General features: G+C 49.0%; 1 protein-coding gene across 1 annotated transcript; it reads right to left on the bottom strand.

Moving 5' to 3' along the window:
* Positions 1 to 246: 246 nt before the first annotated feature.
* On the bottom strand, positions 247 to 19,283 carry DNAJC28 (DnaJ heat shock protein family (Hsp40) member C28). Its single transcript, XM_075332976.1, has 2 exons — positions 19,202 to 19,283; positions 247 to 1,424 (listed from the first exon to the last, which is right to left on the bottom strand). The coding sequence occupies exon 2, from the start codon at positions 1,387 to 1,389 to the stop codon at positions 256 to 258; it is 1,134 nt and encodes a 377-aa protein (XP_075189091.1). The 5' UTR covers positions 1,390 to 1,424; positions 19,202 to 19,283; the 3' UTR covers positions 247 to 255.
* Positions 19,284 to 25,595: the final 6,312 nt, after the last annotated feature.

Below are 25,595 nucleotides of genomic sequence, written 5' to 3'. Positions count from 1 at the left end.
GATTTTTGTAGAGTAACTGGAAAGCGCGGGGTTAAATTTTCCCGCCCAAACATAGTCTTATGACGTTCCCTGAGTCACATGGAGTGTCTGTGCAAAATTTCGTGATTGTAAATGCGACGGTGTGGATTCCTTTAGCGGACACACACACACACACACACACACACACACACACACACACACACACACACACATACATACATACATACATACATACACTAAGCTTTATATATTAAATATTACATTAGTTTTTATTTTTTAATTTCTGAAATTCTTTAACCGGTTTATCCAATTTAAGAAGATCTCGGTGGGGTTGGCCCGATCACTGTCCATTTTTTCGGCAACTTTAGAGTTATTTGCTGCCTTCATTTCCTCCTTGAAGGTGAGAAAGGCCTGCTCCGCTCGCGATATTTCTTTTTCCACCTTGAAATGGACCATCTGTCTGCTCATGAGAGGAACAACCAGATTAAAGTCATTGATTCTCTTGTTCAGTTTGGTTATGTCTTCCCTGAACGTCTCCCGAATCTCCGTCCACTGGGTTTCCTGCCTAGAGGTCATTGGATCTCCAAGTTTTTTCCGAGAAGCCACCAAATCTTGTCTCAGTTTATCTATTGTCTCCCGGATTTCTTTTTGCAACACGATCCACTCGGGTTGATAACCGTTCTCTATCAATATTCTGTTGAGATTATGGGTCATGGGGTCAATATGTGGGCATGAGGAGAACTTGGTGATGGGCTTTCCTTTTCCACTAAGATTATCAAAATCCCCTTTTGCCATGGACTCCTGGATGAGGTCTTCTACTAGACGCTCAATGGCTTGAGTGATTTTTACCTTTTTGCTGTGTTTTACGTCTTTGGCTATCATTGAGTTTTCAGCATACTGTCGTTCTAGCTTCTGCTTCCGAAAATCTAGAACCTGATCAGTAGCGCGGTCAACACGAAACTGCACATACTGCCGCTGTCTTTGACTTGGCGTTCCGAAACCAACACCTTCGTAATTCAAGTATTGTCTATGCTGTGGTATTTTATATTCTGACATCTTTTCTTCGTCCTCTTCCAGAATTTGTGCTTTTTTCGACTCGTTGGACAAGTGGGTCAATAATTCCCTATAGGCTTCATCTATCTGCATGAACGTGGTGGCATTTGCAGTGGTTGTGCCACTATCTGGATGGTATTTTTTGGCTAAGGTTTTATAGGAATCTCTCACTTCATCAGCAGAACATCCATCGGGCACATTTAGAATCCGGTAACAATCCTTGATGTTTCTTTTATGCTTGTAGGTGGAAAAACCGCAGAAGTTCAAGACTTCACAGCTGGGAAATTTACTTGCAGTGGCCAAAATACACAGGGGATTTCTTGTATTCTGAGTTAGGAGTACACTAATAAATTTCATTTTGATATACTGATGAAAGTGAACATAAAAGAAACCTGGGAGGGGGGAAAAAACAACAAAAAGGCATAAAGTAGTATATTGATTACACAGTCACTGTCATTTATAGTACAAGAGAATATCATCACAAAGAGGTTTTTACAAACATCACCTACTGTCATGGCGGCATCAGGATCTGTTAAGACTACAGATTCTGGCACTCTGCCTGCTAACGTCTCTGATGTCTGTGATTAACACAGGCAAACTCGGGCCGCGATTCACAGATGGGCTAGCAAGATTTAATCCCTGCTGGTTTGCTTGTTAGTCTCCTTTGATCACATGCTGTGGAGGAGCCAGTCACATTCACTCACCTCCTATATATGCTGGCTAGACATGTTCTTTAATGACAGCTATAGCTTCTCTATACTGGTCTGGTGAGGTGTTGTGATTCAGACTTACTGGTGGTTGTAGTAGTTTGTTGCTGTGAGCAGTTGCAGTGTTAACCCTTGTTGTTCTTTTGTTGTTGTCTTCCTTCTCTTGCTTTTCTCCTTAGTCTCTGTTTGTTCCTGTGAGTTTGCAGTGTGTCTGAGTTTTGTTTTTTTACCTGTCTGTCTTTATCTCTGTTGCCTTTCATCCTACTTCCATCCCTGGGGTGGGCTACAGTTTAGTTCTCGTCAGGGGAATAGCCAGACATGGGACTCAGGCATCTCCACCATCAGGGGTAATTTAGCTGTTAGACAAAGCCTAGAGTTCCCTAGCGTGAGGGACAGTCTAGGAGCTCCTGTCCCACACTATTCTGCAGTCATATTGTGACAAATATGACATTTTTTAATATATCTCTTTCTAGTTGCAATCACTTTATTCTCTTCTCCTTCTCTGCCTCCTGGATTAATCATTCACTCCAAAAAACAACTAAAGTCCCACGACAGATTTGCAACTCACTGAAGGATTAGATTACAGGGAACTCTAAAGCTGGGTTTACACACTGAGACTTTCTAGCGATCCAACCTGCGATCTCAACCTAGCCGGGATCGCTACAAAGTCTCTGGTGAGCTGTCAAACAGGCAGACCTGGCCAACGACCAAACAGCGATCCGGACCTGCAGAGCGACTAGCTGGTCGTTGGGGACGTGTAAAAAAAAGCAAGTGAACTTCACCCGACTTCATTTAATGCCGCGCGGCTCTGTCTGTGTGCCGTGTAAATAAATAAATAATTAAAAAATCCGGCGTGCGGTCCCCCCCTATTTTAATACCAGCCAGATAAAGCCATACGGCTGCAGGCTGGTATTCTCAGGATGGGGAGCCCCACGTTATGGGGAGCCCCCCAGCCTAACAATATCAGTCAGCAGCCGCCCAGAATTGCCGCATACATTATATGCGACAGTTCTGGGACTCTACCCGGCTCTTCCCGATTTGCCCTGGTGCGTTGGCAAATCGGGGTAATAAGGAGTTATTGGCAGCCCATAGCTGCCAATAAGTCCTAGATTAATCATGTCAGGCGTCTCCCCGAGATTCCTTCCATGATTAATCTGTAAATTACAGTAAATAAACACACACACCCGAAAAATCCTTTATTAGAAATAAAAAACACTAACAAATTCCCTCATTACCAATTTATTACCCACAACAAAGCCCTCCATGTCCGGCGTAATCCACGGTCCTCCAGCGTCGCATCCAGCTCTGCTGCATGCAGGTGACAGGAGCAGCAGAAGACGCAGCCGCTCCTGTCACCTCCACGCAGCTAATGAAGCTGCTTTTTTTAAAGTCCCCTTTACACACTGAAACTTTCTAGCGATGCATGCTGCACAGCGGGAAACAAAGGACCTAGGAATGGTCCTGAACGATTTGTAGCGATCACACCTTCACAGCGGGGGCCAGGTCACTGATGTGTTTCACACACTGCAATGTCGCTGGGGAGGTCACCGGTTTTGTGACGTTACAGCGATGTCGTTTGCGATGTTGCAGTGTGTAAAGCCACCTTAAGGCACTTTCTATTAAGTGTTTTATCTCACTCCAGTGATGATATCACAGCTATACTGCTCAATACTTGGGTATAATGTCCTCCATGCTGCTGCTTCTGAAGAAGTGCTACATTGAGATAGGAGAGAGGGAATACCTCATGTGAAGATGTAATTTACCCTCTCACTGTATATGCTGTGATACTATGTCATGATATGTATATTTCCCTGGTTGTATTAGTTGTAATTCATGTATTTCCTTGGGGGAGCTACTGGTCTCAATGTGTCTCTCTCATACAATTGTAGTCTTGGCATCTAATGTGATTATGTAAATAGCCTGTCCTCTTCTTTCCAGAGTTGTGTATCTAATCTGTAATTGCATTGGCCAGTGAAGGAATAGTCATTGTTTTGCACAGCAGGGGATCCCTTCATCTACTGTGGCTGGCAGACATATCAGAGCCCTGTGATGGATCAAACCATTGATGATAGGATGTGTGACCCCTACCCCCTGAACAAACATGGTGGGCTGGTCAAGGAGCACAGACAATGCATTTCCCTTTTTGTAACTTCAGAGTGAGCTGAAACTTGAAGAGAGCAGGAGCCCCCAGCCTGGGTGGCTGTGGACACGGACGGAGCTAGGCCTGTGTGGCGGCCCGTGGGATTGTGTGGAACTCTTTGGACTACTGTAAGGACGATTGCTTTGTTATCCGGTCCGAGGATTGTCGGGAAGGGCCCCCGAATCTGTTTTACGTGGACTTATCGTGTGCTGTTCTTGTATTCCTGTTAATAAACCTGTTGGATCGTCCCTCGGCCTCGTCCATCCTTTGCTCTATTGTACACCCCCGTCACAAACTGGTTGGCAGCGGTGGGATCAGAGCAGAAGGAATGGAGGACAATGGCTCAACATCAGGAACCAGCACTGCAGAGTACAAGACCTGGACTTTGGGGAGCCTGCAATCAAAGGCCCGTGAAGTAGGAGTTCGTTTCAAAGGACTCTCCAAGGAGCAGCTGATTGAGGCGCTAGAAGGAGTCTGCTCGCAAAATGACGTGGAGGAAGGATCCTCACAGCAAACGGAAGAAAGACGGCAGCCGGAGGTAAATACCCAAAAAAGTCAGTGGGTTGTGTGGTACGAGGAGGAGATGGCCTTGCTGGGAGAGGAGACCACCATAGAAGATAAGAGGGAGGCCATGCGTGGAGCTAAAGAGAAGGAGCGCAGGATGGAGGAGATGGCACTGCTGGATAAGGAGCTCGCTGTGGAAGCCGCGAGAGGTTCCAGACAGACTGTAACCCCAGCACCCATCATGAGGGAACTTCCCAGGGTGTCCCGCAAAGACTTTAAGCCGTTTAATGAGGCTGCAGGCGACATGGAGGGCTTCTTCCAGGACTTTGAGCATCAGTGTCGATTAATGGAAGTCCCGGACAGGGAGCGTGTTCGGCATCTGGTTGGGCTCCTAGAGGGGGGAGCTGCTGAAGCCTATAGAGCTATGGATCCTCGGTGGAACTGTGAGTATGCGGAGATTAAACAGACTATTCTAAAACATTATGCTGTGACCCCAGACACTTACAGGACTCAGTTCCGTGCTTTAGCCTGTGATGGGGAAGTGTCTTTTAAGATATATGCTCATAGACTCAAACAAATATGTAATCGCTGGCTGGAGGCAGAGGAGGCCTTATCTTGGGAGACCTTCCTGCAGGTCATCCTAAAAGAACAATTCTTTGCCCAGTGCCCCGCTGAGATCCGGGAATGGGTGCGTGAGAGAAAACCAGCGACAGTGGAGGAAGCTGCTGCTCTCGCTGATGAGGCTCTCACCATCAAGCTTCAGTGGAGGGTTCTGTTGGAGGATGGAGAGACGCCTAACAGCTCCACAACACCGGATGCCCCCAGTTATTCTGTCCCCATTGTTCCCCGTTCCTCTAAGCCACCACATGTTGATACCCGTGTTAATGTGCCTCCAGTTGCTTCTACTGCACTTTCTGGAATACGCCGGGGAGAGGAAGTAACAGAGCGCAGGTGTTATGTTTGTAGGCATCCCGGGCATTTGCAGGCCTCATGCCCAGCCAGGCCATGGAGGAATCATCCTCAAACCCCTACAGCACCTTCAGGTGGGAGCCGGCCTCCAAGTTCCCCTACCCCTTACCCAAGAGGACGCCTTGGATGGAGGGAGACCCAGCTCAGATGCTATCAATGTGGACAGCCAGGGCATCGGCAAGTCTCCTGCCCAGCTGTTCAAATGAGGACTGATCCTGCACCCAATCGGATTGTTAATTATTTACAGCCCAGTGCCATGGAGGAAGATGTGGCACCGCTATGTGAGGACTGGCCTAGTGACTCAGCCCCCCATGTTGCACCACCAGGAGTTTACGGGGTGCGACCCGCAGTTATGACGACTTCTGCTCATCGAGGTAAGCACTTGCAGGAGGTTGTGCTGGATGGACAGAGACTTGTTGGATTTTGTGACTCGGGTGCTTTCCTCACACTGGCTGATCCCCGAGTGGTTCGGCCTGAGGCAATCCATAGAGGACCTGGGATTGTTATTGAACTGGCTGGTGGACAATGGAGGACTATTCCCACAGCCACTGTGGATCTGAACTTTGGTTTTGGGGTCAGGCGATGTGTGGTTGGGGTGATGGGTGGTCTGCCTGCAGCTGTTCTCCTGGGCAATGATGTGGGAGAGCTACGATGCCAATTCGTGGCTGCATGAAGCCACATGTAAGTAACGCTCTGCCTGTGTGTACTTAACCAGTGACCTGTAGAGGTCCCTAGTACGTACACAAGTTGGGAGGGGGAGGGATTGTGAAGATGTAATTTACCCTCTCACTGTATATGCTGTGATACTATGTCATGATATGTATATTTCCCTGGTTGTATTAGTTGTAATTCATGTATTTCCTTGGGGGAGCTACTGGTCTCAATGTGTCTCTCTCATACAATTGTAGTCTTGGCATCTAATGTGATTATGTAAATAGCCTGTCCTCTTCTTTCCAGAGTTGTGTATCTAGTCTGTAATTGCATTGGCCAGTGAAGGAATAGTCATTGTTCTGCACAGCAGGGGATCCCTTCATCTACTGTGGCTGGCAGACATATCAGAGCCCTGTGATGGATCAAACCATTGATGATAGGATGTGTGACCCCTACCCCCTGAACAAACATGGTGGGCTGGTCAAGGAGCACAGACAATGCATTTCCCTTTTTGTAACTTCAGAGTGAGCTGAAACTTGAAGAGAGCAGGAGCCCCCAGCCTGGGTGGCTGTGGACACGGACGGAGCTAGGCCTGTGTGGCGGCCCGTGGGATTGTGTGGAACTCTTTGGACTACTGTAAGGACGATTGCTTTGTTATCCGGTCCGAGGATTGTCGGGAAGGGCCCCCGAATCTGTTTTACGTGGACTTATCGTGTGCTGTTCTTGTATTCCTGTTAATAAACCTGTTGGATCGTCCCTCGGCCTCGTCCATCCTTTGCTCTATTGTACACCCCCGTCACACCTCATGTCTGTGTGTGCTGTGTATGGGAGACATCATGGCACCTAGGCTTCAACCACTAGCTCGGAAACAACTGAAAATAAGAAATCGAGCCTGCAAAGGGGAAAACCGGTGAATAATGCAGAGTACAAGTCATATACAATGGGGGAAATAGGTATTTGATCCCTTGCTGTTTTTATAAGTTTGCCCACAGGCAAAGACATGAACAGTCTATAATTTTAAGGGTAGGTTAATTTTAACAGTGAGAGAATATCCAAAATAAAATCCAGAAAATCACATTGTATAAATTATAGAAATTTGCATTTGCCACAGAGTAATAAGTATTTGATCCCCTACCAACCATTAAGGCCCTGTGCGCAATGGAAAATTGAATTTTCTCAAGAAAATTCCGCAGGCATTGAAAGATTACCGCACCCGCAGTAAAAAACCGCGGCAAACCACACCCGAAAACCGCATGCGGTTTGCTGCGGTTTTACCACGGTATTGTTCACGGTATTGCCGCGTGCGGGTTGGTACATGTGCTTTATTGCATTGAATGCAATAAAGCACATTGAAAACAAAAATCATTTCCTTCTGAGATAGATAGTAGACAGATAAATAAATAGACAGATAGAAGAATAGATAGAGGACAGATCGCTGCATTTCTCACGGTCGGTAGTGAGTTCACATTACCGGCCATGGGAAATGACCAGTAATTACCTCTGCTGTCTCGCTGCGAGGCTGCATTCATTCAGCGCTGTGTGTCAGTCGCGGCTGGATGTAAGCAGCGCAGGACCTGTGGATTACGCCGGAGCTGTGGATTACGTCGGAGCTTTGTTTCGGGAGGGGTTAATAAAATGGTGAACGAGGCTTGTTTGTATTTTATTTAAAATAAAGGATTTTTCGGTGTGTGTGTGTTTTTTCACTTTACTTACGGGTTGATCATGTCAGCTGTCTCATAGACACTGCCATGATCAAGCCTGGACTTAGTGGCGGCGATCCGCCGCCATTAACTCCTTATTACCTGGATCGCCACTGCATCACGGCATCTAGAAGAGCTGAGGACACTCCGGTACTGCTGCATAATGCATGCGACAGTCCCCAGGGCAGCTGCGGCTGATATTCTCGACTGCGGGAGGTGGGAGGGAGGCGGGGGATATTAACCCTGCCCCTCGCCCTCCCCAGCCTGAGAATACCGGGCCGCCGCTGTCTGCTTACCTCGGCTGGAAGGTAAATATACAGCGGAGCCCACGTGCTTTGTTTTCTATATTTCCGTTTGATTTCTATGTGTGTTCTATATGTCTGGGTCTGTGTTCTGTCTGTGTGTCTGTGATCTGTGTGTGTTTACTCTCTGCTCCGCTTCCTCTTCCTCTCATAATGACATCACTTCCCTGCAAACCGCAGGCAGCGATGTACATTACCGCAGGTAAACCGCGAAATACCGCAGGGAATAACGCAGGAAAACGCAGTGAACCACACAGAATTTGCTGCCTGCGTTATTCCCTGTGGGATTTCACGATTACATTGCAGTCAATGGAGTGAAATCCCGCAGCGACGTGCGGAAAAGAATTGACATGCAATTGTTTTTGCTGCGGGAATCCCGCAGGAAAACATGCAGCTGTCAAATTCTGCATAGTGCGCACAGGATTTTTTTTTCCCATAGGTTTTGCTGGTGATTCACTGCAGAGATGTTATGAACATTTTCTGCAGCGAAACATGCAGCAAATCCGCAGAAAATCCACGGGAAAAAACGGTAAGTGCGCACAGGGCCTTAGAGTTCTGGCTTCTACAGACACTAAAGCGGTCTTTACACGTTGCGACATCGGTAACGATATATCGTCGGGGTCACGTCGTTAGTGACGCACATCCGGCATCGTTATCGACATCGCAGCGTGTAAACCCTAGGAGCGACGATCACCGATCACAAAAACGTCAAAAATCGTTGATCGGTTACACGTCGCTCATTTCCATAATATCGCTGCTGCAGGTACGATGTTGTTTGTCGTTCCTGCAGCACCACAGATCGCTATGTGTGACACCGCAGGAGCGACAAACATCTCCTTACCTGCGTCCACCAGCAATGCGGAAGGAAGGAGGTGGGCGGGAGGTTATGTCCCGCTCATCTCCGCCCCTCCACTTCTATTGGCTAGCTGCTTAGTGACGCACCTCCCCCTTGAGGGATGGATTGTTCGGCAGTCACAGCAACGTCGCCGACCAGGTATGTGTGTGTGAAGCTGCCGTTGCGATAATGTTCGCTACGGCAGCGATCACACAATAGCGCATATACGTCAGGGGCGGGTGCTATCGCGCTCGGCATTGCTAGCCGATGCTAGCGATGTCGCAGCGTGTAAAGCCTGCTTTAGACGCTCTTAATCAACTCTCTACTTGCATTAAAAACAACTCTCTAAGGCCCGTTTCACACGTCAGTGAAAAACAGTGACGTTCTTCACTGACGTGTAAAACACGCTCATGTCCCTCCGTGTGCCGTGATTCACGGCACACGTGGGTTGTCTAAGTGCAATCCGGGCTCCGTTCTCCGTGGCCCCTGATTGCACTTAGAAATCAACTCACCTGTGCCCGCTCCCGCTCTCCATGGTGCTGATCGCTCCCGTGGTGCAGCATCCGGCCGGCGCTGACCCCCACAGCAGCTGCTTCCGGGTCGGCTGTGTCGTGCATCATGAATATGCGCGACAGTAATGAGCCGGCTCAGAAGCAGCAGGCTGCACGGGCTGCAGAGAGCGCCGCTGAAGCCGGGTGAGTAAAAATGTTTTTTATTTTAGAAGCACGTTTTTTTCTGGCACGTGTTTCACGGATCACACCACTGCGTGGTCTGTGGGACATCAGTGATGCCAGAAAAAAATGGACATGTCTCCGTGCGGCAATCACGGCCACACATGCACACTGCACGGAGACACGTTCAGTGACAAATCACTGATGTATGAGCAGACCCATTCATTATAATGGGTCTGCGTATGTCAGTGATTCTGGTACGTAGAAAAAAAAGCACAAACGTACCAGAATCACTGACGTGTGAAACAGGCCTTACATTGTCCCCTGTATAAAAGACTCCTGTCCACAGACTCAATTAATCAGTCAGACTCTAACCTCTACATGGGCGACCCAAGAGCTTTCTAAGGCTGTCAGGGACAACATCATAGACCTGCACAAGGCTGGACTTGGCTACAAAACCGTAAGTAAGACGCTCGGGGAGGAGAAAACTGTTGGTGCAATAGTAAGAAAATGGAAGAAATACAAAATGAGTGTCAATCGACATCGATCTGGGGCTCCATGCAAAATTTAACCTCGTGGGGTGTCCAGGATCATGAAGAAAGTGAAAGATCAGCCTAAGACTACACGGGGGAACTTGTTAATGATCTCAAGACAGCTGAGACCACTGTCACCAAGAAAACCATTGGTAACACATTACATCATAATGGATTAAAATTTTGCAGTGCCTGCAAAGTCCCACTGCTCAAGAAGGTTCATCTGAAGAAGGCCCATGTGCAACCGGCCCGTCTGAAGAAGGCACATGTGCAGCCAGCCCGTCTGAAGAAGGCCCATGTGCAGCCGGCCCATCTGAAGAAGGCCCATGTGCAGCCGGCCCCTCTGAAGAAGGCCCATGTGCAGCCGGCCCCTCTGAAGAAGGCCCATGTGCAGCTGGCCCGTCTGAAGAAGGCCCATGTGCAGCCGGCCCGTCTGAAGAAGGCACATGTGCAGCCGGCCCGTCTGAAGAAGGCACATGTGCAGCCGGCCCGTCTGAAGAAGGCACATGTGCAGCCGGCCCGTCTGAAGAAGGCACATGTGCAGCCGGCCCGTCTGAAGAAGGCACATGTGCAGCCGGCCCGTCTGAAGAAGACACATGTGTTGCTGGCCCGTCTGAAGAAGTCACATGTGCAGCCGGCCCATCTGAAGAAAAGGCACATGCACAGCCGGCCCTTCTGAAGAAGGCCCATGTGCAGCCGGCCCGTCTGAAGAAGGCCCATGTGCAGCCGGCCCGTCTGAAGAAGGCCCATGTGCAGCCGGCCCGTCTGAAGAAGGCACATGTGCAGCCAGCCCGTCTGAAGAAGGCCCATGTGCAGCCGGCCCATCTGAAGAAGGCCCATGTGCAGCCGGCCCCTCTGAAGAAGGCCCATGTGCAGCCGGCCCCTCTGAAGAAGGCCCATGTGCAGCTGGCCCGTCTGAAGAAGGCCCATGTGCAGCCGGCCCGTCTGAAGAAGGCACATGTGCAGCCGGCCCGTCTGAAGAAGGCACATGTGCAGCCGGCCCGTCTGAAGAAGGCACATGTGCAGCCGGCCCGTCTGAAGAAGGCACATGTGCAGCCGGCCCGTCTGAAGAAGGCACATGTGCAGCCGGCCCGTCTGAAGAAGACACATGTGTTGCTGGCCCGTCTGAAGAAGTCACATGTGCAGCCGGCCCATCTGAAGAAAAGGCACATGCACAGCCGGCCCTTCTGAAGAAGGCCCATGTGCAGCCGGCCCGTCTGAAGAAGGCCCATGTGCAGCCGGCCCGTCTGAAGAAGGCCCATGTGCAGCCGGCCCGTCTGAAGAAGGCACATGTGCAGCCGGCCCGTCTGAAGAAGGCATATGCGCAACCGGCCCGTCTGAAGAAGGCACATGCGCAGCCGGTCCGTCTGAAAATGGCCCATGTGCAGCCGGCCCGTCTGAAGAAGGCACATGTGCAGCCGGCCCGTCTGAAGAAGGCCCATGTGCAGCCGGCCCGTCTGAAGAAGGCACATGTGCAGCCGGCCCGTCTGAAGAAGGCCCATGTGCAGCCGGCCCGTCTGAAGAAGGCATATGCGCAGCCGGCCCGTCTGAAGAAGGCCCATGCGCAGCCGGTCCGTCTGAAAAAGGCCCATGTGCAGCCGGCCCGTCTGAAGAAGGCCCATGTGCAGCCGGCCCGTCTGAAGAAAAGGCACATGCGCAGCCGGCACGTCTGAAGAAGGCCCATGTGCAGCCGGCCCGTCTGAAGAAGGCCCATGTGAAGAAGGCACATGTGTGGCTGGCCCGTCTGAAGAAGGCACATGTGTGGCGGCCTGTCTGAAGAAGGCCCATGTGCAGCCGGCCTGCCTGAAGTTTGCCAATGAACACTTGGATGATTCTGAGAGTGATTGGCAGAATGTGCTGTGGTTATATGAGACAAAATTTGAGCTCTTTTGCCTTAACTCAACTTGTTGTGTTTGGAGGAAAATAAATGGCTATGACCCAAAGAACACCGTCCCCACTGTCAAGCATAGAGGTGGAAACATTATGTTTTGGGGGTGTTTGTCTGCTAAGGGTACAGGACTACTTCAATGCATCAATGGGACAATAGATGGAGCCACGTACCATAAAATCCTGAGTGGCAACCTCCTTCCCTCCGTCAAGACATTAAAAATAGGTCTCGGCTAGGTCTTCGAGCACAACAATGACCCAAAATATACAGCCAAGGTAACAAAGGAGTGCCTCAAAAAGAAGCACATTAAGGTCATGACGTGGCCTAGCCAGTTTCCAGACCTTAATCCTATAGAAAACTTATGTAAGGAGCTGAAGCTCCTAATTACCAAGCAACAGACTCAAAATCTTAATGTTTTATAGATGATCTGCAAAGATCTGACTAGAGTTGAGCGGACTTCTAATAATCCGGGTCCGGCGGATCCGCGGCGTGTTGGAAAATAAGTCCGGATCCGATCCGGACCTATATAAGTCAATGGGGAGCGGATCCGGGGACGAGAGACAGAGAGACAGAGACAGAGACAGAGAGAGAGAGAGGAGAAAAAAAAAAACAGATCCGGATCGTGCAGCCGGATACCCGGCTCAGACCCGGATCGGACTCTGAAACCGCGTGGATTTGGATTTTTAAAGTTCGGGTCCGCTCAACACTACTCCTGACATGTGCGCAAACCTCATCATCAACTACAAAAATGTCTGACTGCTGGGGTGCCAACAAGGGTTTTGTCTTGTTTGTCACAGGGATCAAATACTTATTTCTCTCTGCAAAATGCAAATCTATCTATATAAGAGCTGTTGTGATTACTCGCTAATCCCGCTCCTGCATATTACCTTACGCGGCTCCTCCCCCTGCATCCATAACCGCAAGCGGCTCCGCCTCCCGCCCCCATTACCACACGCGGCTCCGCCCCATCATCCATTATCACACGCAGCTATTCCCCCCGCCCATTACACACACGGCTCTGCTACATCCTCCTGACCCCGCACACAAACTTCACCTCATCCAGCACCATGACAACCAGCACAGCGGAGTCCTGCATACACTGAGGAGCTGATCATGTGACCCCTGACTCCTCCCCTCCATGTGCAGTGTAGTGTCATGGTGATTAACCTGTCATAATGATTAACCCTTACACCGTCAGCCCACCGGGAAACCCACCAATATTCAACTCTGCAGTGTAGTGCCACGGTGATTAACCCTTACACCCCCAGATGTATACAGCTAGCTGTATACAGATCGGGGGGGGCTGTATACCCTTGGGGGGAGCTGTATACCATTGGGGGAAGAGAGCTGTATACCCTTGGGGGAATGACAGCTGTATACCTTTGGGGAGCTATATACCAGGGAGGTAAGCTGTATACCCTTGAGGGGGACAGCTGTATACCTTTGGAGGGGAGACATATACCAGGGAGGTGAGCCGTATACCCTTGGGGGGAGAACAGCTGTATACCTTTGGGGGAGCTATATACCAGGGAGGTGAGCTGTATACTCTTGGGGGGAGAGCTGTATACCCTTGGGAGGGAGGAGAGCTGTGTACCCTTGAGGAGGGCAGCTATATACCTTTGGAGTGGAGCTATATACCAGGGAGGTGAGCTGTATACCCTTGGGGGAGGACAGCTGTATACCTTTGGAGTGGAGCTATATACCAGGGAGGTGAGCTGTATACCCTTGGGGGAGGACAGCTGTATACCTTTGGGGGAGTTATATACCAGGGAGGTGAGCTGTATACCCTTGGGAGGGAGGAGAGCTGTGTACCCTTGAGGGGGACAACTGTATACCTTTGGGGGAGCTTTATACCAGGAAGGTGATCTGTATACCCTTGGGGGGGAAGCTTTATACCCTTGGGAGGGAGGAGAGCTGTATACCCTTGAGGGGGACAGCTGTATACCTTTGTGGGGAGCTATATACCAGGGAGATGACCTGTAAACCTTTGGGAGGGGAAGAGCTGTATACCCTTGGGGGAAAGCTGTATACCCTTGGGGGGGGGAGAGCTGTATACCCACAGCAGAGTCCTGCATACACTGAGGAGCTGATCATAATGGGCGTGCCGAGCGTTAGCTGGCTGGAAACAGCTAGAATATTTATATAATTTATACAATGGGATTTTCTGGATTTTATTTTGGATATTCTCTCACTGTTAAAATTACCCGACCCTTAAAATTATAGACTGTTCATGTCTATATCAGTGTCCAAACTTACAAAATCAGCAAGGGATCAAATACTTATTTCCCCACTGTAATAGCTTATAATACTGTTATTCCTCATGTACACACATAGGACAGCTTATTCTGAGGAACCTGAAAGCGCTCATAGAGGCAACAGGGTAAATTGGAGGTGACTCCTGCGACCGCTCTGGGACCCCAAGTTATCACAACTATTTATAAAATAGTTGACTGTGAATCTATTTGTCCCCACCCAACAAAAAAAATTCTAAATTATCTAAATTTACTTTAAAAAATAATAGTTCCATGCACATAGAGCTCCTCCAAAATAACAATGCCGTACACATACGCTGGACCCATGGTGATCAGCTATTCAGGGGACTATTTTTTCTTACTTAAACTCATGTCAATTTGGCTAAAAATAATTTTTGCAATGGAGTGTCATTAAAACTTTTCTGCACCGTTGGCTTACTATAGCCTGTGTGGTGCACCGTCTATTACTGGCTGCAGAGCGAGTAAACTGAGAATCCATCAGTGAGCTTGTTCTGAAGTCTAACGGAAAAGTTTATGACTTGTGATTTTATATCTTTTTATTTTAGCTCTTTTCAGTTGATTAATGAACATAGACTACAACAAAGCTGAATGTGCAGGGAAAGAAAGAGGCTATAAAAGGCAAAGGTTGCAACATTTTTATTGAAACCCAATTGTAAAGATTATTTTTAGCCTCCTATAGAGGCATTTAAGTGAAAAAAAGTCCCGAGAGTTGAACAACCTCTTTAATATATATATATATATATATATATATATATATATATATATATATATATATATATATATATATATATATATACAGTGCAGACCAAACGTTTGGCCACACCTTCTCATTCAAAGGGGTACTTTGCACATTGCGACATCGCTACTGCGATTTTGTCGGGGTCAAACCGAAAGTGACGCACATCCAGCGCCGGTAACGACGTTGCAATGTGTAAAGCCTAGATGCGCCGATAAACGATCGCAAAAGCGTCGTAAATCGGTGATCTGTGTAGCCTCGGTCATTTTCATAATGTTGTAACGATGTTGTTCCTCGTTCCTGCGGCAGCACACATCGCTGTGTGTGAAGCCGCAGGAGCGAGGAACATCTCCTAACCTGCCTCCGCCGGCTATGCGGAAGGAAGGAGGTGGGCGTAATGTGTACGTCACGCTCATCTCCGCCCCTCCGCTTCTATTGGCCGCCTGCCGTGTGACGTCGCACGACCCGCCCCCTTAGGAAGGAGGCGGGTCGCCGGCCAGAGCGACGTCACAGGGCAGGTAAGTGCGTGTGAAGCTGCCGTAGCAATAATGTTCGCTAAGGCAGCTATCACAAGATATCACATGTGCGACGGTGGCGGGTACTATCGCGCTCGGCATCACTAGCATCGGCTAGCGATGTCGCAGCGTGCAAAGTACCCCAAAGAGTTTTCTTTATTTTCATGACTCTGAAAATTGTAGATTCACATTGAAGGCATCAAAACTATGAATTAAACATGTGGAATGAAAAACTTAACAAAAGAGTGTGAAATAACTGAAAATATGTCTTATATTCAAGGTTCTTGAAAGTAGCCACCTTTTGCTTTGATTACTGCTTTGCACACTCTTGGCATTCTCTTGATGAGCTTCAAGAGGTAGTCACCGGAAATGGTTTTCCAACAGTCTTGAAGAAGTTCCCAGAGATGCTTAGCACTTGTTGGCCCTTTTGCCTTCACTCTGCGGTCCAGCTCACCCCAAACCATCTCGATTGGGTTCAGGTCTGGTGACTGTGGAGGCCAGGTCATCTGGCGTAGCACCCCATCACTCTCCTTCTTAGTCAAATAGCCCTTACACAGCCTGGAGGTGTGTTTGGGGTCATTGTCCTGTTGAAAAATAAATGATGGTCCAACTAAATGCAAACCGGATGGAATAGCATGCCGCTGCAAGATGCTGTGGTAGCCATGCTGGTTCTGTATGCCTTCAATTTTGAATAAATCCCCAACAGTGTCACCAGCAAAGCCCCCCCCACACCATCACACCTCCTCCTCCATGCTTCACGGTGGGAACCAGCCATGTAGAGTCCATCCGTTCACCTTTTCTACAAAGACACGGTGGTTGGATCCAAAGATCTCAAATTTGGACTCATCAGACCAAAGCACAGATTTCCACTGGTCTAATGTCCATTCCTTGTGTTCTTTAGCCCAAACAAGTCTCTTCTGCTTGTTGCCTGTCCTTAGCAGTGGTTTCCTAGCAGCTATTTTACCATGAAGGCTGCTGCACAAAGTCTCCTCTTAAGGCTATGTGCGCACTAGGCGTTTTTTTCACGCTGCGTTTTTATGTGCGTTTTTGTCTAAAAACGCACCCGCGGCTAAAAAACCGCGGCAAAAACGCATGCGTTTTTGCCGCGATTTGGTGCGTTTTTGCTCACTGCGTTTTTAATCAGTGCACAATGCCATTAAAGATTGTTGATGAAAAAAAAAAAAAAAAAAAAGGTCTGATGTCATTTCCTTCTTCAAAATGTTCATTGTATGCAGGAGAGCAGACAGCTGCAGAACTAGTGTATGCAGGAGAGCAGACAGCAGCTGCAGAACTACAAGTCTCAGCATCCTCCATTCACTAGTGTATGGAGGAGAGCAGACAGCAGCTGCAGAACTACAAGTCTCAGCATCCTCCATTCACTAGTGTATGGAGGAGAGCAGACAGCAGCTGCAGAACTACAAGTCTCAGCATCCTCCATTCACTAGTGTATGCAGGAGAGCAGACAGCAGCTGCAGAACTACAAGTCTCAGCATCCTCCATCCAGGACTGTATGCAGTTTTTTGCCCAAAAAGAAAAAAAAAATGACGTGGGCTTCGCCATATTTTTGTATGCTAGCCGGGTACAGCAGGCAGGTACGGGCTGCCCCCAACCCCCAGCTGCCTATTTGTACCCGGCTGGGAACCAAAAATATAGAGAAGCCCTTTTTTTTTAATTATTTCATGAAATAATTAAAAAAAAAAATGACGTGGGCTTCGCCTAATTTTTGAGTCCAGCCGGGTACAACTAGGCAGCTGGGGATTGGAATCCACAGTGCAGGGTACCCATGCTTTCTGGGCACCCCCACTGCGAATTGCAGTCCGCAGCCACCCCAGAAAATGGCGCTTTCATAGAAGCGCCATCTTCTGGCGCTGTATCCAACTCTTCTAGCTGCCCTGAAGCCGGGTGGCGAGCTAGGTAATAATGGGGTTAGGGCTAGCTGTATAGCTGGCCCTAAGCCCGAAATTCATGGTGTCACGCCAATATTAGACATGGCCACCATGAATTTCTAGTAATGATAAAAAAAAACACAACACAGAGAAAAATATTTTTATTAGAAATAAAACACAACACAATTAGTGACTCCATCTTTATTGAAATAAACCCCCCTCCGCAGTAATCCTGGGTCAGGGTCCCGCGCCGTCCAATCCGGATCCAATATCATCTGATCGGTTTGCTGGAAGGCAAAGCGATCAGATGATGTGTCAGGATCAAGTGCCTGAATCCCATCACACATCAGCTGATTGTATAATCGGCTTTTATACAATCAGCTGATGCATCAGTAGAAAAAAAAAAAAAAAAAAATAATACTCACTTGTGTGCTGTGGTGATGACCGGCAGCTCCTGGAGCGATCGATTGGACAGGAGTCTGATCCTATACGATCGCTGCCGGAGCTGCCGGTAATCAGCTGATGAAGTCCCCTGACGGCAGGATCAGCTGATAGCCGGCCAGACACGAAAAAGCCGGCGACACCGCGATCAGCTGATGCGTCAGGTGACTGCATCAGGTGATCAGCGCCAGGTCCTGCAAGCAAGGTCCTGCCGGCCGGGGAGACTGCACACAGCCAGAGCGGCGGGACCGGGAGGAGATGGGAGCGGGCATGGCACCGGGACCCTGCGGACAGGTGAGTATATGACATTTTTTTTTTCTACTGTTCACTTTGGTTTTCGCCGCTTCCTCCACCTCCCGCCCAGACATGGCGCCGCACGGAGCTGACATGCACAGGACGGGAGGTGGAAGCAGCGGTGACGGTACCGGGAGGATTCACGCTTCTGTGTTTACCAACAGAAGGAATCCTCTTCCTGTACACGTCACTGTAGTACCCACCTCCTGCGTTTATAGCTGCGTTTTTAGTCATAGAAACGCGGCTATATGCGTTATTCATTGCGTTTTTAACATCTCATTGAATTCAATGAGTGAAAAACGCAGTGGAAAACGCAGAAATAATTGACATGCTGCGTTTTTGTGGCCACCACAAAAACGCAGCTAAAAAAAAACGCTGTGTGAGGACAGCACTTCTGAAAACCCATTGACATTGCTGGGGAAGCAATGTCACTGCGTTTTCAGCACAAAAACGCGGTAAAAAATGCCGCTAAAAACGCGGCAAAAACGCCTAGTGCGCACATAGCCTAACAGTTGTTCTAGAGATGTGTCTGCTGCTAGAACTCTGTGTGGCATTGACCTGGTCTCTAATCTGAGCTGCTGTTAACCTGCGCTGAAGCTCATCAAGAGAATGCCAAGAGTGTGCAAAGCAGTAATCAAAGCAAAAGGTGGCTACTCTGAAGAACCTAGAATATAAGACATATTTTCAGTTGTGTCACACTTTTTTGTTAAGTATTTCATTCCACATGTGTTAATTCATAGTTTTGATGCCTTCCATGTGAATCTACAATTTTCAGTCATGTATGTATATATATATATATATATATATATATATATATATATATATATATATATATATATATTATATATATATACATATATATATATATATATATATACATATATATATATATATATATATATATATACATACATATATATACATACACACGACTGATAAAAGCAAAAGAAAAGTAATATTTAATGCATTCTGCATTCTCTGCGGCCAGTTATAGATCGTCACTGACTATCTGGGGTCAGGGACACCGTGACATTGCACAATCTGCTACTTTTCACATCTCTCCATTCACACCAAGGCTCCATCCGATTTTATAAGCGCTGTATGTGCATGTGGCCATTACTTACCTGTGAATTATAGCAGCACAGATCAGCTGTGCACTCCTCTCCTTTCAGGAAGCAGACATGTTGTGCAGGACAGACTTCTGGGAAATGTAGTTCTGTATTATTTGATCAACAGTGCCATCTACTGGTGATTTTGTTAATAACTTCTACATAAACCGGGAGTGTGCACGTGTTTTGAGGGGGGAGAGCTTTTACATGGATTTTCCTGTTTTGATGCAATCTGCATTTATTATAAATAGAGCTTTACTTTTACTTTTAATTCAGCTGCAAATTTAGTGCTTTTTCAAAGTAGAAAATGTGCCGGAAATTCTTTTTTTTCTCCATATGTAGACCATTGCTTATGGTGACAAAATCTACATAGAGGTGGCCAAATACACTGAATGATCACTTCAATAGCGATGGCCCAATGTGAAAGGGCAGATGCCTCCAATAAAGTGACCATTCAGTGTACAGGTGTTGGTGCCACGCTGAAAACCTGGGTCCCTGTCTTCCCCTGGCAAATGGGCCCTAAGTAGGGATGGCGGATATGAGCGCTAGTCAACACCACTAACACTATAGGAAGACACAAGGGAACAATACAGGGGAAACACGAATACTATCCCCTGAGCCCAGCTCAATAAAAGTCAAACACATATCTGAGATACAGGCAGCCACTATAGAAGTCTCTGGAGGAACATGAGACAAACTCTGCAGCCTCAGCCAGGTACAAACTGTAAATCGCACCCAAACCATCCCAGGGCGAGGTTTATAAAGGAAGTCAGAGGTTGGCAACTGAGAGGAAACACTGACAGTTGTCCAGGGTCATAGAGTCCACTGACTGCAGAAACATGACTGTCAGATAACAAAATGTGCCGCCAATCGCTGTGATCTTCAAGCACTCGCTGCCATTGGAATGTCAGCCGGTCATTATACCTCCATGACAGGCTGTCATACATTAGTGACAGTACCCCCCCTATTTGTTTCAAACAACACTGTATGCAACGGTCCATTGTCAGAAACAATTTGACACCACACATAGCGGGCACATATCTTCCAGCACATTACAGTTCTACAAGACATATTCAGACAGTCCTAGTTCCCACTGGGTTGCTTAAGATCTTACTAGTCCTGTTAGTTCTAGCACAGCCCAGCTCAGCGTTACAGTCCAACTTGTATCGGTCACTTTCCCTTGCAGCGGCTCCGCATCCAGTCTCCTTACACGGGGGAGGATCAGGGGGTCCTATCACCATGGTCAGAGTAGAGCCTTCCGCTCTCCGACACTCGGACAGAATCCGCTCGGATAAGCTGACTTCACTCGCACGCCAATTAGGATTTACCCATTACCTTAATGGTTAGGTGCCCGGCCACTACAGTCCCATCCTCTGGCTCCTATTGTCTGGGGCTGCTGCATTTGAGGATCAGTTATAAAGTCTTCACGTTGTTCTCACTCCGTGTCTCAGATCACGCTATTTTGTCTCCAGTCTACTGTGTTTCCTTTGCTGCCACCAGTCACCCACTGTATGCGACCTACAGACCATCTGTCCATAACTTTCGCTTACTAGGTCTTCACTGATTCTTCTAGAATGAACTGTCTCTTACCCTATCAGCTAACCCCTCCCATTATGGGCTAGTCCAACACTTAACCATTACTTACCCTATAGTCTGGTAACTTCCTACAGATGCTCTATGCAACACATTACTTACTGAACATTACATATCCCAGGAATGCATTACAATACATCAACTTACATTACAATCCAGATGCCACGATATTACAAAAGATGTAAAACAATAATAATATAATAATTTATATATATATATATATATATATATATATATATGTACCGCCCCGCGCTCGGCTGCAGCCGAGCTGCTCGGATCCGGGCTCGTGTGTCGGTGGCTCGAGCGTCTCCGGACTGGGGGTCACGTCGCTCTGTAAAGGGGGCTGGCGTGTCGAGTGGGGTTTTTGGATTAGATTTAGAGTTCGTGACGCCACCCACGGTTTGTGGTGAATGTAGGCACCACCGCTGCCGGTTACTGGGCACCCTGGGGGAGATGTTGGGGGCAGCTTGGAATGTTAACCCCTCCGTGGGCAGGGGATGGTGGCCCCGGGACCCGGTTGATGTGGTGCAGTGTTGGTGCGCGGCCCGCGGGCCCAGTAGTACTCACTCGGACAAACACACAGGAGTCTCTGGTTAAACCAAACGGTGGATAGTCGGTGCCCGCAGCCGGTCGCTTCAGTCCCCAAACTGTTGGTGGTGTCTGCATTCTCCTGCACCTTTTTGTAAGATTGGAAAACCGCGCTTCAGCGACGGGAGTCCCGCTCCCCGACGTGTACGTCGGGAGAGCCTGTTGCCCGCAGGCACTGACCCGTTGGATCTCTTGGCCCTTGGTGGTGGCCGTTATCCGGAATCGGTGGGCTGTTGCCGTCTTTCGGGACTTTGGGTGGGAAAGGACCTAAAGTCCAGGTCTCAATCAGTTAATTATCGGGTTCCAGTATATTCGGGACCACGTTTCAGGGTCTGAGTACCCCCACTGTGCTCCGGTTTCCAACTGGTTCCCCAGTTCGGTACCGGCGGGCCACTACCCTGTCCCGGCTACCTACGGTTCCACCAGGACTGTCTTCCCGGCTCCTGCAGACGGCCACCACCGTCTGCCTCCTGGTCACGGTGCCCGGGCTCCTATCCAGGGCACAGACAGATTTTACTCCTCACAACTCCTTTTCACAACTACTCCTCTCCTCCTCCAAACAGATCTGCTTTTCAACTGCACTGTTTTTCCTGCCTCTGGGCATGTGAACTGCTGGGGCGGCGCGGCCATCAAACCCAGAGGGAGGTAACCAGGGTTTATTAGGTTGGCTGCTGTCACCTTATTTGGGGATGGGTGTAGTGCATGGGGCTATCTGTGACTACCTGGCTAGTCCAGGGCGTCACACTCCCCCTTGGTTGAATGCAGACCGTCCGCGGGCTGCCCGGCCACCACCGGTTTATTTTTGTTTTAACTGAAAGATAAGAAAAGAAAGAACATACAATACAATTATACTAACATTATTTACATAAGCATGTCTTAGGAATCATCCCTTTACGGGAGGCAGGTTTCTTAAACGTTACGAACATTTTATTAACGGGAATGGGACCGGGTCCTTCTGTTTGCCCACCCAAGCAAACCTAGCCTTGATGCTGCCTCTAACAAAACCAGGTCAGCGCCCCTTTTCCCCAGTCCAGGAATCAGGCCCAGGTATTACCCACAACAGGCCGTGTACAAAGTTCCATACCCGGCAGTCTCTCAGAGGCCCCACGTCCAGGGGACCCCTGTGTCACCGGTTCCAGTGGTGACAGGGCCTCGGCCTTCTCTGCCGCAGGCCCTTCCTCCAACCAGCCTCTCCGGAGACTGTAGGACAGAAGGTGGTCCATTTAAACATTTTAACACCGCTGCCGACGCAGCCTCCTCCAGCAACTTTCCCTCAGTCCATCACCGGACAGCACGAGTCCCCAATGCCACTTCACTCACGGTGACACTGTCCATAAAGACTCCGTCTTCAGCCGCCGGCAGTGCGGGTACGGTAGACCGGGCTCTGGAACAGAACTGTCCTTACTTCGTCAACTCCTTGCTGTCTTCCACCAGGGGCTCCGACCCCTGATGGCACCCACTGGGGCTCCGGCCCCAGCGACGTTCAACAAGTTGGGCAAGGTCCTCTTCCTTCCACCCCGTATGCAGGATGGCGTCTCCCGGGGAACTTTGGGGACGTTCAACAAAGGTCGAGGTTCAACGGGAGCAGGTTCTTCACTTAAAACATTAAAACTTTAAAACTTGAACTTGCAGGGCTTAACTTACGGGGGTGGCTACCATTGCAGGGGACCACACCGCGCCATTGTCGTACGGGACACCGGGCTTCCTCTCCAAGAACAATGCATCCCTGGACTCTGGACCTCCAGTGGGAACGGTGGCATGGGCAGCGTACACGGTACTTCTTCTTCCATGAGCTGCGTTAGACCGGACTCCTTTCTCGCGGGGCTGTCGGGTCCCGGCTCCCAGGTGATGAGAGACGACTCGGGAGTATGTGTGGCTTTATCTTCGCGTGACACTGCTGTTGCGGCAGCCCTATGTTCACGGGCCCATACCACGGCCACCATCCTCCGAACCTCCACCTTCCAGTCGAGCACCTCTGCAAGCTCTGCGCTCTCACCTTCATGCAGAACCGGCCCAGCTCCCGCTCCAGCCAGGCAGCGGTCCCTGCCGGGAGCTCACTCGGGCCGTGATCCTCTGCATCAAAAGCCACTCCGCCTCTTCTACTTCAGAGCCCCGCTACGCCGCCAACAGGGGTGAACGCTGACATCTTCCATCCGTCCCCCTTGGTCTTTTCACAGCACTCTCTCTGCTCATGCTCTGTTCCCAGGGGGTGGGGCTTCGCTTTCGCGCCCTTTCTGCGGGGAAGACGGCTTAGGCGGGAAACTTCGCGCAACAAGATGGCGGCAAGAAGGCGGATTTCGCGATTTTTCAAGCGGATCACCGCTGACTTCAAGGCGCACTTCCACAGGTAAGTGGACTGCTTGGATCCTGTTCGTGACGCCAGAAGAGGTCGATGTGTACCGCCCCGCGCTCGGCTGCGGCCGAGCCTCTCGGATCCAGGCTCGTGTGTCGGTGGCTCGTGCGTCCCCGGACTGGGGGTCACATCGCTCTGTAAAGTGGGGCTGGCGTGTCGAGTGGGGTTTTTGGATTAGATTTAGAGTTCGTGACACCACCCATGGGTTGTGGTGAATGTAGGTACGACCACTGCCAGTTACTGGGCACCCCGGGGGAGATGTTGGGGGCAGCTTGGGATGTTAACCCCTCCGTGGGCAGAGGATGATGGTCCCGGGACCCGGTTGATGTGGTGCAGTGTTGGTGCGCGGCCCGCGGGCCCAGTAGTACTCACTCGGACAAACACTCAGGAGTCTCTGGTAAACCAAACGGTGGATAGTCGGTGCCCGCAGCCGGTCGCTTCGGTCTCCAAACGGTTGGTGGTGTCCGTCTTCTCCTGCACCTTTTTGTAAGATTGGAAAACCGCGCTTCAGCGACGGGAGTCCCGCTCCCCGGCGTGTACGTCAGGAGAGCCCGTTGCCCGCAGGTGCTGGCCCGTTGGATCTCTTGGCCCTTGGCGGTGGCCATTATCCGGAATCGGTGGGCTGTTGCTTTCTTTCGGGACTTTGGGTGGGAAAGGACCTAAAGTCCAGACCTCAATCAGTTAATTAATGGGGTCCGGTAGATTCGGGACCGCGTTTCAGGGTCTGAGTACCCCCACTGTGCTCCGGTTTCCAGCTGGTTCCCCGGTTCGGTACCGGCGGGCCATTACCCTGTCCCAGCTACCTACGGTTGCACCAGGACTGTCTTCCCGGCTCCTGCAGACGGCCACCACCGTCTGCCTCCTGGTCAGAGTGCCCAGGGCACAGACAGATTTTGATCCTCACAACTCCTTCTCACAACTACTCCTCTCCTCCTCCAAACAGATCTGCTTTTCAACTGCACTGTTTTTCCTGCCTCTGGGCATGTGAACTCCTGGGGGGGCGTGGCCATCAAACCCAGAGGGAGGCAACCAGGGTTTATTAGGTTGGCTGCTGTCACCTTATTTGGGGATGGCTGTAGTGCATGGGTCTATCTGTGACTACCTGGCTAGTCCAGGGCGTCACATATATATATATATATATATATATATATATATAGTGTTAGTGCCAAACATTCCTCAGCAATTTACAATTCAGGGGGGACATGTACCGGCAATATGAGACATTATAGAATAACAATATTCAACAGATACAAGAGGAGTGAAGGCGCCGGTCACAATATACAATCTATAAGGAATTAAGGGAAACACAAAAGGAAAATGGGGAAGCAAAAAAGCTTGTCATACAGTTAGGTGCATATACATTTGGACACTGACAAATTATTATTTTTTTTTACCTGTTTACTGAAACATGTTACAGTTATGTAATGGACATGAACATACAGTCCTGATTTTTAGCTTTCATTTGAGGGTATCCACATTAAAATTTGATGAAGGGTTTAGAAGTTTTAGCTCCTGTACATGTGTCACCCTGGTTTTAAAGAGCCCAATAGTAATTGGATAATTGACCCAAAGGCTGATTCATGGGCCGTGTGGGCAATTCCTTTGTTATTTCATTCTCAATTAAGCATATAAAAGTCCTGGAGTTGATCTGATGTGTGCTGCTGCTGTGGAGGTCACCTGAGCTGTAGTATGTTTGTTTAAACGTAATAAGAATATCTGTGTATGTAAATAATCAAAATGTAGATTTAGATGCAAAATTATCTGTCTGTCTATGTAGCCATCGCATGGACCCATAGTATAATTCTAAGCTGTATATTGGAAAAAGTTAGCCAAAGTATAAATGAACAAAGGAGATATTCATTATTCATTCATTGG

Source organism: Anomaloglossus baeobatrachus, chromosome 2 (assembly GCF_048569485.1).
Source record: "Anomaloglossus baeobatrachus isolate aAnoBae1 chromosome 2, aAnoBae1.hap1, whole genome shotgun sequence".
NCBI classification, from domain to species: Eukaryota; Metazoa; Chordata; class Amphibia; order Anura; family Aromobatidae; genus Anomaloglossus; species Anomaloglossus baeobatrachus.
The sequence above is the reverse complement of the archived record's forward strand: the minus strand, read 5'-3'. Positions and strand labels throughout refer to the sequence as shown.

Excerpts from the sequence above, each read along its gene's own strand:
- DNAJC28 (XM_075332976.1), bottom strand. The coding sequence starts at position 1,389 with ATGAAATTTATTAGTGTACTCCTAACTCAGAATACAAGAAATCCCCTG.